The sequence below is a fragment of the Engystomops pustulosus genome, chromosome 9, assembly GCF_040894005.1.
Source record: "Engystomops pustulosus chromosome 9, aEngPut4.maternal, whole genome shotgun sequence".
Classification (NCBI taxonomy): Eukaryota; Metazoa; Chordata; class Amphibia; order Anura; family Leptodactylidae; genus Engystomops; species Engystomops pustulosus.
The window spans coordinates 47,176,657-47,193,480 of NC_092419.1; the positions used below are offsets into that span (position 1 = coordinate 47,176,657).

At 42.7% G+C, this 16,824-nt stretch overlaps 1 protein-coding gene across 3 annotated transcripts in view; it reads left to right on the forward strand.

The window, feature by feature from the left end:
* Positions 1-8,680: 8,680 nt before the first annotated feature.
* SMARCA1 (SNF2 related chromatin remodeling ATPase 1) overlaps positions 8,681-16,824 on the forward strand; it is a 71,663-nt gene continuing 63,519 nt past the window's right edge. For 2 of the 3 annotated variants that reach the window (XM_072124186.1, XM_072124185.1), the window contains exons 1-2: positions 8,681-8,935; positions 15,394-15,480. In XM_072124186.1, coding sequence (XP_071980287.1) covers positions 8,867-8,935; positions 15,394-15,480 — 156 coding nt within the window. In that variant the 5' untranslated portion in view covers positions 8,681-8,866. The remainder of the gene's footprint in view (positions 8,936-15,393; positions 15,481-16,824) is intronic. The other variant, XM_072124184.1, reaches the window with a different exon arrangement.

Consider the following 16,824-nt stretch of genomic DNA (forward strand, 5'->3'; position numbering starts at 1 on the left):
ACTAGAGTCCTCCGAGAATCTCGAAAGTGTCCCATTACCTTCTCAACAATGTTTAGCTCCCAATATGGTGATATTGTTAAAATTGTGAAAAAATATTTACCACTATTATGTACAGATGATACCTTAGCTAGACACGTAGAAGATAATGTTAGGTTTGTCTCAAGAAAAGCCCCTACATTAGGAAATATACTGTTCCCCAGTTTATTTGTATCGAATGATAAGAAAAATACTACCTGGCTTTCTACTACGGGTTTTTTCAAATGTGGCCATGTGAAGTGCACCTGCTGTAACCATACCCTCCCCTCAAAAGAGTTTGTATCTACAAGTACTGGCAAACAGTATAAAATAAAGCATTTTATTAATTGCAATACAACCTTTGTTGTTTACATTATAATATGCAGATGTTGTCAATTGCAATATGTAGGTTGAACGAGCGGCCCTTTGAAGGTTCGCATGTGGCGCCATTTGTCAGATGCAAGGAATAAAGAAGCAGTTAACATTTCAATGGCCTCCAGGCATTTCCAGAAGATTCACGGGGGAGACTGCAGCACCTTTATATGTATGGGGATAGAGAAGGTGTTACGACCAGTATGTGGAGGAGACCACAGAAGGAAACTCTTGAATAGAGAAACCTTCTGGATTTTCTCACTTGAGACTTGAGTACCGAAAGGGTTAAACAAGAGGCTCGATGTCATTTGCCAATATTGACTTTACAAGTAGTTTAAAATAGACATCTGTGTGAAATTCTTGTTTCTCCCTGTCCTCTTTTATAACTCTTTGTATATTACAATTTTTGTATTTTATGAACATTTGGGGTGATTTTGTCTGTCACGTGGAGTGTTTCTGGTCATGTGACAGCACCTGCTTTATTTAAATGGGATGTTTATGTATTAAGAGTTAGCCATGAATAAGGGTAGCGGTTTTACCCGAAACACGTAGGCAATTCTCCTCGACCTAAGTGTTGACTCTGTACATTTATGCTTTTATGCTGAGATGACAATAAACTTTTGGAATTTTTAAGAATAACAACGGTGGAATGTTTTGTCTTGAAGCCTGATCACATGTTTTACTGATTGATTACAATGTAGTACGGCAGTATAGAGTAGGATCAATCAAACAACTTAGGGTTAAAGTACCCTAGGGGGTTTGAAAAATAAATTAAAAAAAAAGTTTAAAAAAAATTATATTAACCCCTTAAGGACGCAGCCATTTTATAGCTTAAGGCTCAGCCCGATTTTTTGGATTCTGACTTGCTTCGCTTTATATGGTTATAACTTTTGAACATTGTTACTTATCAAAACTATTCTGAGATTGTTTTTTCCCCACATGTTGTACTTCATTTTAGTGGTAAATTTTGGCAGATAAGTTTTGCGTTTATTTACAAAAAAAAGAAAATATGATAAATTTTTTGAAAAATTTGCCATTTTCGAAAGTCTAAATCATTGCGTTTTCAGGCAGATAGATTTACCACCTAAATAAGTTGCTGAATAACATTTCCCATTTGTCTACTTTACATTTTCATAATTTCTGAAATGTCTGGATAATTTATTTTGATGTTACGCGGCTTACAAATAGAATATCGCTTTTCCGGATTTTCAGAATTGACTATTTTGGGGATAAATACAGTTTGGAATGAAATTTTACATATTTAGCATCAAAACCCCCTATATAACCAACCCATTTTCAAATCTGCACCCCTCAAGCTATCAGAAACAGCTTTTACGAAGATTGTTAACCCCTTGATATCTTCATAGTAATTGAATCAAAATGGAGGTGAAATTTAGAATGGTCAAATTGTTCCCTTATACGTTCATTTAGCCCTAAAATTTACACATTTCCAAAATATAAAAAGAGAAAACCCACCATACAATTTGTTCTGCAATTTCTCTTGAGTACAAAGACCCCCCACATGTGGCTGTGACTTATTTTATGGGCGCACAGCGATGCGCAGAAGGGAAGGAGCGTCCTGCAGCTGCCAGGATTTTAGTTTCCTCATTGGCCCCTTTTGAAGGCTATAAAATTTTAGCTTTTTCGTTATTTGGGCCATGTGACGGCATTTTTTTTGCGGGAAGAGATGCTTTTTCCATTGTTACCATTTTGGGGTTGGTATCCCCTATTGTTGAAAATTTAGGAACTTTTTTTGAGGGCAGGAGTAGAAAAGCATCAATTCTGTACTGGATTTTTTGTACCGTATAGACTAATAATAATGTTATCTTTATTCTATGGGTCGATACGATTACGGGGATACCAGACATGAATATATTTTCTTACGTTTTACTAAATTTGTCAAACAAAACCCTAATGTGGGGAAAAATCTATCATTTATTTATTGCCGTCTTCCAAGTGGCATAACATTGTTACTTTTTTGGCTATGGAGCTGGTTGATGGCTTGTTTTTTGCGGGACATGTTGTACTTTGCACCAGTATCATGTCTGAGTACATATGGTTTTTTGATTGCATTTTATAGCATTTTTTGTGGGATTGAAAAGGTAAAAATCATAATTTTTGGAGGGTTTATAACAGTATTTTTTTACGGCGTTTATCGTGGGGGTTCAAAAATGATTTACTTTTATTCTACGGGTTGTTACGGATGCGGTGATACTATATATGTGGGGTTTGTGTTATGATTTAGACTTTTTTTTGAGTTATATGTCTCTTTATATGTTTTGGGGGTTTGGGGCATTTTTAGTGATTTATGACTTTATTTTTTTATTGAATAACTTTTTTTTTTACTTTTTCACTTTTATACCATGGGACATGAACAAGGAATCATCTGATTGCTTCTTCATGATAATATTCTGCAATACTCATGTATTGCAGAGTATTATCAGTGTCAGCCTATACACTTGAATAGGCTGGCACTGTGCCAGTAAGATGACGTCACAGACGCCATCTTACCGGCAATTCTTGCTATAGCAACGATTGGCGCCCCCCGAAAACGGTTCGGGGGGGCCTATCGTGGGGGAAAGACCCCCCAGATGCATGTTAGATGCCGCGGTCGCGCTGACCGCGGCATTTAACGGGTTAAGCACCCGCGATCGGAGACAACTCCTGTGTTTCCCGATGCCGGTTTGGCTCTGAGCCAGATCCAGGATATATCCGCCACTGAGCGCTAAGTCACTGCGCTCCGTGACGGATATATCCGCCACGGAGCGTGAAGGGGTTAAAAACTAAAAATTCGAATCACTCCCCTTTCCCTAGAAGTCATATAAATATAAACAAATAGTACAAACCATAAACAAGTCAGGTATTGCTGCATCTGAAAACGCCCTATCAAAATATAATACATTTTTCACTATTTAACTCGTAACAGAAAATAGCGCCCAAAGTCGAAAATATTCAAAAGCATCCAAATGGGGTGCGTTGATGTTCTCCTCAAATTTTGGGACATGAGACAGGAGCTGACTTACTCGGAAGCTTTTCCTTAAAAAAGGCTTTTTTTTATTTAAGCCATAAATGGCGATAAAACAATAAAAGGTTCTTACAATCAAAAATCGGAATAACTTGGCACTTCCTCAGATTCCTTGACATACAATTAGCTGCTCCTTGAGATACAATGGATCATGCTGGATACGTAATCATATTTATGTTTTTTACTGTGATAAATGCCATGTATTTCACCTGCTAATACTTGATTTTATTTTTAACCTACTTTAACTTGTAAGTAACGGTTTTGATGTCGCCACTGGCCCGCCTGTCCCCATGCGGTTCTGGGCCGGAAGTCTCACTGTTGGACTTCCTGTTTGTTTGATTGCTCCTTGTCATCTATAAATGTCAAGCAGCTAATCGTATGTCAAGGAATCTGAGGAAGCGCTAAGTCCTAGCGCAAAACGCGTTATTCCAATTTTTAATTGTAAGAACCTTTTATTGTTTTATCGCCATTTATGGCTTAAATTAAAAAAAAAGCCTTTTTTAAGGAAAAGCTTCCGAGTAAGTCAGCGCCTGTCTCATGTCCCAAAATTTGAGGAGAACATCAACGCACCCCATTCGGATGCTTTTGAATACTGTGTACTGTTTACAGGAGAGCGAACAGCGGGACCGGGCAGCGGCTTAGAGCTTTGTTACAGGCATCAAAAGGAGTTGTGTCCTTGATGCACAACTCTCAGAGGTGAGTGGAATACCACAACACTGATATCCATATTATCAAGGGTAATACACCATAGGAGCGCTCTCTGTCTCCTCTTGTCTCTCCACCTCGTTCCTATATCCAAAGTCGAAAATGGCACTTTTTTGCCATTTTAGAAAATATAAAAAATTCTATAAAAAGTTATTTTGTTTAGTTGGTTTTCATTTTTATAAATGTATAAAAACATAAAACTTACACAAATTTGTTATCCCTGTGATCGCAGCGACCCAAAGAATAAAGTAGACATGTCATTTGGGGCGTACAGTGAAAGCCATAAAATCCAAGCTCACAAGAAATGGAGCAAATACTGTTTTTCCACCATTATAACTGCATTTGGAATTCTTTTCCTGCTTCCCAGTACATGCCACGTTATATTAAATGCCACCGCTATGAAGTGCAATTTGTTACACAGAAAACAAGCCCTCACACAGCTCTTTACGTGTGAAAAATAAAAAAGTATAGATTTTTGATGGCGAGGAGTGAAAAATGGAAATAAAAAACAAAAAAGGCCAGGTCTTTAACCCCTTAATGACCGCCGTATCGGCTTTTTATGGCGGTCATTAAGGGAAAGAAGATTTCGGGACATCGGGTAATGAAAGTGCCGGTGTCGGTCTGTGATATCACTCCGATCCCGGGTGGTTAACCCCTTACACGCCGCGGTCAATGCTAAAAATCCAAAATAAAAATTGATGATTTTGTTTGTGTCACCCTTAAAATAGTTAATAAAATCTCATGAATAAGCTTTAGACTCCCAAAATGAATTATATATACATTGTATCTCATCCCGTAAGTAATAAGCCTCATATGTTCGCCAAAAAAAAAAAAAAAAATTATGTACAATGTTACAATACTAATCTGCTGTGAAGGGCGCCTCCATTCATCCTATGCCCGGCCGTGCGCCCATACAGCAGGACACTACCACATATGGGGTATCGCTACACTCGGGAGGAATTGGGCATCAAAAGTTGCAGTTCGTTTCATCATTTTATTTATTCTAAAACTGTCAGTTTTGGCCTAAATGAATGTATTTTCTAAAACAATTTTAAAGTTTCGAAATCACAGGTCCATATTATAGACTTAATAGAAGTTGTTTTACATACGTTGAGGGGTAAAGTTTCTAGTGGGGTAATTTATGGGCTTTTACTATTATTTAGGCCTTTCAAAGTCACTTGGAAGCAGAGTTGTCCCTTAAAATGTGAGTTTTGCCAATTTTCATGAAAATGAGAAAAATCGCACCTAAAGTTCTGCGCCTCATAACATCCTAGAAAAATGAGAGGACACATAAGATATCATCTCAACATAAAGCAGACATTCCATAAATGTTAATTATCAAGATTTTTGGGTAGTTTTACTTCCTGTCTGGAAAGCAGAACATTTCAAACTTGGAAAATGAAGAATTTTTACAAACTTTTGCCAAATTTTCACTTTTTTTTTAAAACAAAATGCAAATCTTATCACTTAAATTTTGTAACTAACATGAAGTTCAATGTGTCACGAGAAAACATTCTCAAAATCACCTGGATATGTTAAAGCGTTCCGAAGTTATAACCAATTATCCTGAGACATGTCAGATTTGAAAAATCGAGTCTGGTCATTGAGCTGAAAACTAGTGTCGGTGAAAAGGGGTTAAATGGGTAAAAACTCTCGAGTAGAGGGCAACAATTCCAAAACATCAACAAATTCACTTCCCCCTAATGGGCGGGGCTCGGGCCGATCGCATATGCGTTTCTCTGGAAACGCATATACTATTGCCCCGAGCCCCACCCCCTGTGCGCTACTGTCACGTTATGAACACGCTGTCAGGGGAGTAACTTGAGGGGGTGCAGAGGGTGCGGTCGCAACCAGGCCCAAGAATGACACCCATAAGGTGTCACTTTCCCATAAGAGAAGACTATTACTATGAACCATAAATTATAGTTGGGGCCCTGGCACAAACTTTGCACTGGGGCCCATCAGCTGCAAGTTACCCCACTGACTACCCCAGATTACATTTCTTTCACAGCTGCTGATAAGTGGTAACCCAGGGAAGAAATGTCAGTAACTACAGCCCCTACCACACACTACTACCCCTGCCCTCTAGTGACTGGCACACACTACTACCCCTGTCCTCTAGTCACTGGCACACACTACTACCCCTGTCCTCTAGTCACTGGCACGCACTACTACCCCTGTCCTCTGGTGACTGGCACACACTACTACCCCTGTCCTCTGGTGACTGGCACACACTACTACCCCTGTCCTCTAGTCACTGGCACACACTACTACCCCTGTCCTCTAGTCACTGGCACACACTACTACCCCTGTCCTCTAGTCACTGGCACGCACTACTACCCCTGTCCTCTAGTCACTGGAACACACTACTACCCCTGTCCTCTAGTCACTGGCACGCACTACTACCCCTGTCCTCTAGTCACTGGCACACACTACTACCCCTGTCCTCTAGTCACTGGCACACACTACTACCCCTGTCCTCTAGTCACTGGCACACACTACTACCCCTGTCCTCTAGTCACTGGCACACACTACTACCCCTGTCCTCTAGTCACTGGCACGCACTACTACCCCTGTCCTCTAGTCACTGGCACACACTACTACCCCTGTCCTCTAGTCACTGGCACACACTACTACCCCTGTCCTCTAGTCACTGGCACACACTACTACCCCTGTCCTCTAGTCACTGGCACGCACTACTACCCCTGTCCTCTAGTCACTGGCACGCACTACTACCCCTGTCCTCTAGTCACTGGCACGCACTACTACCCCTGTCCTCTAGTCACTGGCACACACTACTACCCCTGTCCTCTAGTCACTGGCACACACTACTACCCCTGTCCTCTAGTCACTGGCACACACTACTACCCCTGTCCTCTAGTCACTGGCACACACTACTACCCCTTTCCTCTAGTCACTGGCACGCACTACTACCCCTGTCCTCTAGTCACTGGCACACACTACTACCCCTGTCCTCTAGCCACTAGCACACACTACTACCCCTGTCCTCTAGCCACTAGCACACACTACTACCCCTGTCCTCTAGTCACTGGCACACACTACTACCCCTGTCCTCTAGTCACTGGCACACACTACTACCCCTGTCCTCTAGTCACTGGCACACACTACTACCCCTGTCCTATAGTCACTGGCACGCACTACTACCCCTGTCCTCTAGTCACTGGCACGCACTACTACCTCTGCCCTCTAGTGACTGGCACACACTACTACCCCTGTCCTCTGGTGACTGGCACACACTACTACCCCTGTCCTCTAGTCACTGGCACGCACTACTACCCCTGTCCTCTGGTGACTGGCACACACTACTACCCCTGTCCTCTGGTGACTGGCACACACTACTACCCCTGTCCTCTAGTCACTGGCACACACTACTACCCCTGTCCTCTGGTGACTGGCACACACTACTACCCCTGTCCTCTAGTCACTGGCACACACTACTACCCCTGTCCTCTAGTCACTGGCACACACTACTACCCCTGTCCTCTAGTCACTGGCACACACTACTACCCCTGTCCTCTAGTCACTGGCACACACTACTACCCCTGTCCTCTAGTCACTGGCACACACTACTACCCCTGTCCTCTAGTCACTGGCACACACTACTACCCCTGTCCTCTAGTCACTGGCACACACTACTACCCCTGTCCTCTAGTCACTGGCACACACTACTACCCCTGTCCTCTAGTCACTGGCACACACTACTACCCCTGTCCTCTAGTCACTGGCACACACTACTACCCCTGTCCTCTAGTCACTGGCACGCACTACTACCCCTGTCCTCTAGTCACTGGCACACACTACTACCCCTGTCCTCTAGTCACTGGCACACACTACTACCCCTGCCCTCTAGTCACTGGCACGCACTACTACCCCTGTCCTCTAGTCACTGGCACACACTACTACCCCTGTCCTCTAGTCACTGGCACGCACTACTACCCCTGTCCTCTAGTCACTGGCACGCACTACTACCCCTGTCCTCTAGTCACTGGCACACACTACTACCCCTGTCCTCTAGTCACTGGCACGCACTACTACCCCTGTCCTCTAGTCACTGGCACGCACTACTACCCCTGTCCTCTAGTCACTGACACACACTACTACCCCTGTCCTCTAGTCACTGGCACGCACTACTACCCCTGTCCTCTAGTCACTGGCACGCACTACTACCCCTGTCCTCTAGTCACTGGCACACACTACTACCCCTGTCCTCTAGTCACTGGCACACACTACTACCCCTGTCCTCTAGTCACTAAGGAGCGGCAGGTACGGGGTTAACAGGCTCTGGCGCTGCCGGGGAGGAAGAGCGGGGACAACAGAGGAGAAGCCACAGGTTACTGAGACCGAGCGGAGGACAGAGCGGCCTGAGCAGCAGACAATACTGTAGCAGTATAGTATTATAGGAGCCCGCGCTACACATAGAGTCCCGGCAGCTGTCACACCAGTAGTAAGCGGGTGAGTATCCCGACACCTCCACAGGTGACCAGCGCCCGCCCAGCAGGAGGCGGAGCCCCCGTCCCCGGCAGTGATCTTCTCTGGGGCGGAGCCTGGACTGAACTTCCTGAGCTCTTCCGGCAGCAGCTGCTGTGCAGACCCGTCCATGGACGGAACTTCTCTCCCCGGACACATCTGGATCCCGGCTCCTGGGCTGAGCAGCGGCTGAAGCTCTTATTCTCCTCTCGGCGGGGAGTGACCACATCCTCCGCGGTCTCTCCTCCAGGGTCTGCAGCCATGGCATCGGATCCGGAGACATCGGGCGCTCTGGATAGTCCGCAGCAGGAGCTGAATCCGCAGGAAGAGGTAAGTCACACGGAGCTGGGGGTAGGTAGGCTCTCAGCCCTTGAAGTAGATGCTACATAGGCTTCTCCGTGATCCAGGACAGGAACAGGCAACAAAGATGACCCAGGGGTGAGAGGGCAGAGGGCACAGAGCTGCGCACTGCTGGGTATACAGCTGCGCACTGCTGGGTATACAGCTGCGCACTGCTGGGTATACAGCTGCGCACTGCTGGGTATACAGCTGCGCACTGCTGGGTATACAGCTGCGCACTGCTGGGTATACAGCTGCGCACTGCTGGGTATACAGCTGCGCACTGCTGGGTATACAGCTGCGCACTGCTGGGTATACAGCTGCGCACTGCTGGGTATACAGCTGCGCACTGCTGGGTATACAGCTGCGCACTGCTGGGTATACAGCTGACAGCTGCACACCAGGGTAAATACTCTTAAAAAATAAATGTAACAAGATAAATCTTCCCACTGGGTTCTCACTTCCAATCTAAAGCTTCTCCTGTTGCATAGCAACCAGAACACTGGGAAGATGACAGAAAGATGTTATTATCTGGGAAAAGACCTTAGGGAAAGTAACCAATCAGGAGCCAATAACACAGGATGCTGATAGAACCAAAGTTCATGCACAGTTCACTGGTCCCATACACCACCATTGTGTCTAATGGCCACCGGAGCTTCCATTATGTTTAGTAGCGCAATCCAAGTATACTTGGGCCGGTCTCGGTAGCGATCACATGGGTTTAGACGTAAGGGTTTGTATCCGGGGAACTGGTCAATAAGGCAAAAGTATTGCAAGTTTATGTCTAAACACATCTGCTTTCAGGGGTTAATTCTTCAGAATGTGAATGAAAACTGTTAAGTGATGGCGTTTATCATAAGATAGAGCGGGTTAGGCCTCCGCAGGAAGTGCTCTCCCAGAACTCGATGTTGGTCACAAGGCCCCAAACCCAGAGGCAGGGGAGCTGGAGCCGGGTAAGTATGTGTTTTCTTTGTGTTCTTTTTTTTTTTTTTGCTTATCCCAGTCCCCTGGGGGCTTACAGTATTCATGCAAAACCTCAAAGTCATGTAAAGAATAAAATGGACGTGTTTCACCCACAAATCAACCCACAAGAAAGAGGAGCCTTGTAATGGGCACTTCGTAAGCCATACACAAATACCTTTCCTGTTTCCCAGTGACCTGTCATTTTGTAGAAAATTGTGTTTTCTATTGTGGCTTCTATACTTCCTCCCTACAAGATTTACCAATTTACTCTAAAAACCTGTGGCACAGGGTGGTGATCCCTAACATATAGATTAGGGTTAGCAGGATTCTTTCCTGGAAGGAGGAAAAAGTCACAAATTAAAAAAATATATATGTATATAACACCAAACATGAGATTGAACATACTTAAAAGGTGTTGTTCAACTAATAGATACATTTAGCAGGTTGGCTGGGGAGGGTTTCATAAAAAACATAAAGCTTTACTCGCCTCCTCTAGCACCACTGGTGTCCGGTGCCACGGTCTGTCGGAGCCGTGCCCCTTTTTGTTTACGGAGGAATGGAAGCTCCGCCTCAGCAATTTCCAGCAGCCTGGCACACCCACCCGTCTCCTGATACAGCGCTCAGCGTTTCCTCACCAGGTTGCTAATCTGATAAACGCTAAATTTTGTAGTTCAAAATTCTTGTATACAATCTCAACCATCGCTTTCACATCATTGTAGGCCTGATCCTTACTGGATTTTGATCTCAAATCCATTTTTGACGTTTCAGATTGTGTTATATTTCAGAATCTCCCAGAGGAAAGAGGAATAGGACCCCAAATTTGGCTTTGCCATGAAGCATCTGTCTAGCTGTTTTTAGTATTGTTGAAATGTTCTATTGTAGAATTTGAGAGACTGAGTTGTACATTGCTGTAACATTTTACTGAAACCCGGACTGTACATTTGAAAAATGCTTTTAGGAAATATGGAGTCAATTCAGATCTTAAACAATATGGCTTTTTAGTTCAGTATGAATGCTGCTTAGAATTTGCAGACACCATAGTACACGTTGCTAAGCTGTCAAACCAGAAAAAAAAATGTATAAGCTAGTTGCATGTAATATGACACAAAGCCGCTCTGTTTTGTTTCACTGCCTTAAAGAAAATGTACCATTTGTTTTTATGCATTGTGAACCAAGCATACCTTTAGAATGCTGTAGCTACACTGATGCAGAACCATATTTTGTTTAATACCCGAATCTAGTGGCTCTGCTCAAAAAACAAATATAATATTCAGGACCTTGGGAAAGCTGGGTGGCTACATAAACGCATTACACACAGAGCTTCCTGAACTGTCCATATAGGACTAATCAACCTTGGATGACTTGTATACAGTAGCTAGGGGATGGTGCAGTGATTGATTACTTCTGCTTGTCTGGGACCACATAGTGATGACATATACAGGGCTTATGCACCGTTAGCCTTGTCCTGCCTAGCACAATTAGGGTGAGGAGAGCACCAGGGCAGCCACAGGAGTGACAGAGCCTAATTCACATAATTTATAATTGTTTTTTCAGCAAAACCACTCTGCTCAGGGATTAAACAGTATATGTTTCTGCATCAGTGTAGCTACAGCATTCTCAAGGTAGGTTTCCTTAAAAAGGCTTGCATTTGCACTCCCCAACCTTCATAAATCCATAACTTTTTGTATTTTTAAGTGTACATATGTATTGAATTGTATTAAGGCATGTTTTCTGTATAATAAATTGTACTTTCCGGTGTAAGTATTTAATATCCCATGCAATGTGCTGGAAATTCCAAATGCAATGAAATTGACAAAAATCTAATTTGCATTTTTTTTTTCTTGCTTGTTCTATATTTTCACCAAATGACAACTCTACCATATTCTTTGGGTCGGTACAATCATGGAAAAGCCAAATGTATATACTCAAGTATAAGCCGAGGCCCCTAATTTTACCACGACAAACTGGGAAAACCTATTGACTTTCGTAAAAGCCGAGGGTAGGAAATGCATTGGTCACAGCCTCCAGTATATAGCCAGCCCAGTGTAGTATACAGCCAGCCAGCCCCCAGTTTGCCCAGCACATTAAAAAAAATAAAACTTACATACTCACCTTCCGGTGCCCCCATCCCTGCCGCTCCTCTTCTTCTTTCTTCTCTCTGCTGTAACAGAGACGCATGGACACGCCTCTGCCGGCCCGCGCAGACTATGGTACAATAGGCATCATAGTGGTGTGGCTAATACAGCAGAGAGAAGAAAGAAGAGGAGCCACACAAAGCTGTGGGGAGCTTCTCCCATCAGTGTGAGAGCTGGAAGGTGTGTATGTAATTATATATATAATTTTTTTTATATATTAACTCGTGTGTGTATAAGCCAAGGTGAGTTTTTTGTATTGCAAAACTTTGCTAGGACACAAGTATATACGATAGGATTTATTATGTTTTAACACATTTAAATGAAATTTTCCCAAGGGGAAGGCAATTCTGTAGGATATCGAAGGAGACAATTGTCTCAGATAGCCAAAGTTAACTTAATCAATGCGCTGGATCCAATCTTGACAAACCTTCATGGTAACACTGGGGAACAAATAAAACATTTTTTTCAAAGTACCTGAAGTTTTTCATCTCATACAGGGTATTTTTGACCTGCTGGTTCCAAAAATATCTTCCATTTCTTGAGATGTCGACCGTCTGCATCAATGAAGAAGTACAATGGAAGAACCGTACTGTGGAGGAAGGGTATACACATAAATGGCTGATCACGGTTAGAACATGCAGCGCAAATGTCCTAGAACATCTCATCACAGAAATGAGGTTTCAGTGACCTGATCTCTAATCTCTAGAGTCTAGAGCCACAAAATTCTGACAATTTTCAAAATTTCTTACACAATTTGTTACATAGTTTGAGCAGCGAATACTTTTGAAGCTCTGGCATTGCCACCTTACAAAATACAGCTGATGGGGGAAAACGGGTGTAATTTCCAGAATTAGGGACCCAAATATTCTTAAACAGTTCCAACTTTTAAGGCACCAAAATGAGTGTTCCCCAGTGTAATATATGGAGAATCTCTGTGTCAAACTTCTGAACCACAAGAGATCTTGCAAATCTAACAGCGAAAATCTATTTTTACGACAATTTGCGACTCCTTTGATAAACTACATGGCCACCTTCCTATTGGAAACACTTGTCCTTGAACCTTTATGGCGACTTAGCCTAAAAGACCTCACCTATTTGCTGGAGCATTCAGGTGTCTGGCCCTGTATAATTGCTTATCTTATATAAACTGAGACAAGTCTGTCATATCTCCTCCTCTCCTCATATACAGGCAGTCCCTGGGTTACATACAAGATAGGTTTGCGTTTGTATGTAAGTCGGAACCGTATACTTTATTATTGTAACCCCCAGTCAAAATTTTTTTGGTCTCTGTGACAATCTTAATTACAGGCACCATTGATAACTGGTAAAGTTGTTTATTGTAGCCTAGGACTAAAGTACAGTAAATTACCAAAATCCAGAGGTCCGTTTGTAACTAGGGGTCGTATGTAAGTCAGGTGTTCTTAAAGAGAGCCCGTCATGCAAAATAACCCCCCTAATCTAAATATATTTTCATAAACTGTCATTAGAAAGCATTGCCTCTATCCCTTCATTGTCCCTCTACATACCTGTAAACTTAAGCAATGAGGTCCTAAAGCTGTATGCAAACGGCCTGTGAGATGTCCAATGAGTCATTAGCATATTCAAGCTGTCCAGCTTATTCATGAGTGGGAGGCACAGCCACACCCCCAGTGCTTGACTGACAGCCTCTACAATGATGTCATGTATAATGGTGTAATGGCTGTTATATGTGCTTGGCCACACCCCCTGCAGCCTGTGTGTGTGTATAGGAGAGATACAACAGCTCCAGGCAGCCGTGTTATAGCAGAACATGTCTCTGTGTATTAGAAGGATGCAGCATGTCAGCAGATGTAGCACACACACTAGCCATGCTTTACTATACATTACACACAGACATGAGGGGGGAGGGGTAACAGGAGTGACATCACTGCCTCTGGGCAAGTGAACAGCCTCATTTACATAATAAAGAATAGATGATTTTACAATGATTAATGTATGAATTGACTAGATAAAAGCTGGGATGGATCCTTGTGAGCTGCTCCAACAGGTAGAAGTGACAGAAACAGTGACAGAGACCTGATGACAGGTGTCCTTTAAGTAGGGGACCGGCTGTATATATATTCTTTGAAGAAATATTAGTTTCCATCATGGTTACATCTAAACATAGAAGTGTATTGATTACACAGTGTAAAGATGTTACCTGTAAGTATACAAAATAGATTCTTACTGAAGCACAATTTTACTGTGTTCATTATATTGATGTCAAAGAGGTAGGGGCTTCACTAAAGCCCCTCTCCTACAGAGAACCTCTAGAAAGAGTGGGTTCTGCCCTTTAGGATATTAGTGCATTACCTTCTCTATACCTAATTGGACATTATGCTATACGAGGGGCGGAGATTACTAATGTATCAGCTTTTTCTAATTTTATAATCAAAAGTATAAGACTGCAAGCTCTGCGTGGCATAACCATAAGGGTGGTGGCACACGTGGTGTTTTGAACGCGTTTTTGGCCCGTTTTTAAGCAGTCTGTTAAGTTAATTGGTCAAACCTGTCAAAGGATGTGTTTTATGACGGACTGCTTAAACGCCAAGTGTGCCATCACCCTAAGGGTAATAGAGGGTGTATCATTTCAGGGACACTTGTTTTCTCTGTACCCTTCAATACCGCTTTGTCTGAAAGGCTGGCCTGGGATAGATGTATTCAGTTCACACAATAATAGTCACGTCAGCCATATTTAGTGGACTAAAAAAAAATCTATCATCAGGGACACTTACTCTGAGATCCAGGCACGGTGACTGTGGTAATCTTCTCATATTTGTTATTCATAGCCTCCTTCCTTCGAAAATCAACTTTTACAACTATGCTGATGAGTTTGAAGGTTTTTTTTTTTTCCAACCTGAGCCCTTCCTGGCTGCAGCTTCGCTGACTGTTATACTGCCTCGAACTTCCCACTCCCTCTGCCTGATGTAATCTTACACAGTAATGTGGTGGTGATGAAGTGTTCCTTTTATAGCAACAGCCGGTGAAGCTACAGCATGGACTGGCTCTGGAAACAACCACCCCCTGAGCCCCTGTGGCACATTAGCATAATTTTTAGAAATGTATTTTAGAAGGAAGAAGGTCGTGGTTAACAAATATAAGATTACTTCAGTCATGGGGCCTGGTTCTATGAGTTGGTGTCCCTGATGTATCAGACTTGATTTTGGTGGTAGATTTCCTTTAATTACAACGCTAATTTGTTCCAATCAATCCCCCCTTCTGTCTGTGTGTTCCTTATCATCAGTTTATTGTGAAGCAGCTTTGTACAGCAAGGCTTTGTTACAATGTGTTGTTATGGTCACATGTGTAATTGTCACTTTTATTCTGTCCTAGAAAAATGATCCTCCCTTTCTCCTGAAACTCCCACCTAAAGCTCAGCGTCCTGAAAAGGAAGTGGATCCTGAGTATGAAGAAAAGATGGTAAGCAGAGAGTTACCAGGATAATGTACCTCAGAGTAAAGGCTTAGAGGAATACAATACAAGGAAACACCAATTTTACTGACAGGATGTAACAAGGAAAGTTAGTGGGAAACTGTCAGTGCCTGCTCCCTCATGTATATCCCACTTAGATACACCATCTCCTCCATGATAAGCCCAGTAAGTGTTCTACATGTGCTTTTTATAGTATAAATGCTGCAAAGCCAACATCCTAGGAACACAGTGAAGGCAAAAAATGTTTAAATATTTTGTAACAAAAGTAGCAGTCTTATGATTCCCCATAAAGTTAACTCACTGGAATCGCAAGCCTCCTTTATTAGGCACTGAGAGAAATATCAGACACAATGGGGGAAATACCTTGAGAATGTAGCTACACTGATGCAGGCACATATCTTGGTTAGTCCATGAGCTGAGTGGTTTTGCTGAAAAAACATTCAGGACCTTGGGAAAACTGGATTGCATAAGTGCACAAGTTACACAGAGCTTGTATTACAGATTGTATTACACACAGGGCTTAGACCAAACATGACTAATCAACCTGAGCTGGATCACTCATACGCAGCAGCTGGGGGGATGGTGCAGCAATTGATTATTCTGCCTTCAGGCACAACCCAGTGATTACATCCTGCGCAGCAGTGAATAACTAACGTGCTAGAAGAAGCACTGAGCCAGCAACAGAAGTGATGCTTTATAATGCATCAAATCAAATGGTAGGTTTCCTTTAAATTAAGAAGCTGAAAATTAGATTACTGTCTTTGGATACAACCACTTCATACTCTCACAGGGGTGGCCAGGCTTGTGCTATTGAGTCATGCCGTGACCACCTGGATTTAACATATTCTACCACAAACAAAAAAAAACCACACTTGCGTCCCCATGAACGGCCATGTGAATGAGCCCTTAGATGTTCTTACTATATATTGAAAAATTCTAATAAATGTAATATTTTTGCTTTTTGAGTAAATTTGTGAAAAAGGTCATGCTTTCAGGTGAAAAGGCTCAGAAATTGTTTCAATAAAGTTGTTGTAACTGTGTCTTGTTTGTTAATTACTAAGGTGTCACTATGTGTAAGTAATAACTGATTGTAGTTAGCGTTGTACAGTGGGGGGGGGATCATAGTTTAGTACTAGTTTAGTCAGTCACCAATTGTGCAAGTTCTCCCACTTATAAAGATGAGCGGCCTGTAATTTACATCATAGGTAGACCTAAACTATGAGAGACAAAATGAAAACAAATCCAGAAAATCACATTGTCTGTCTGATTTTCAAAGTATCTGCAAATTATGGCGGAAAAAAAGTTAATCTCCATACTTTGTTATATCCTTTG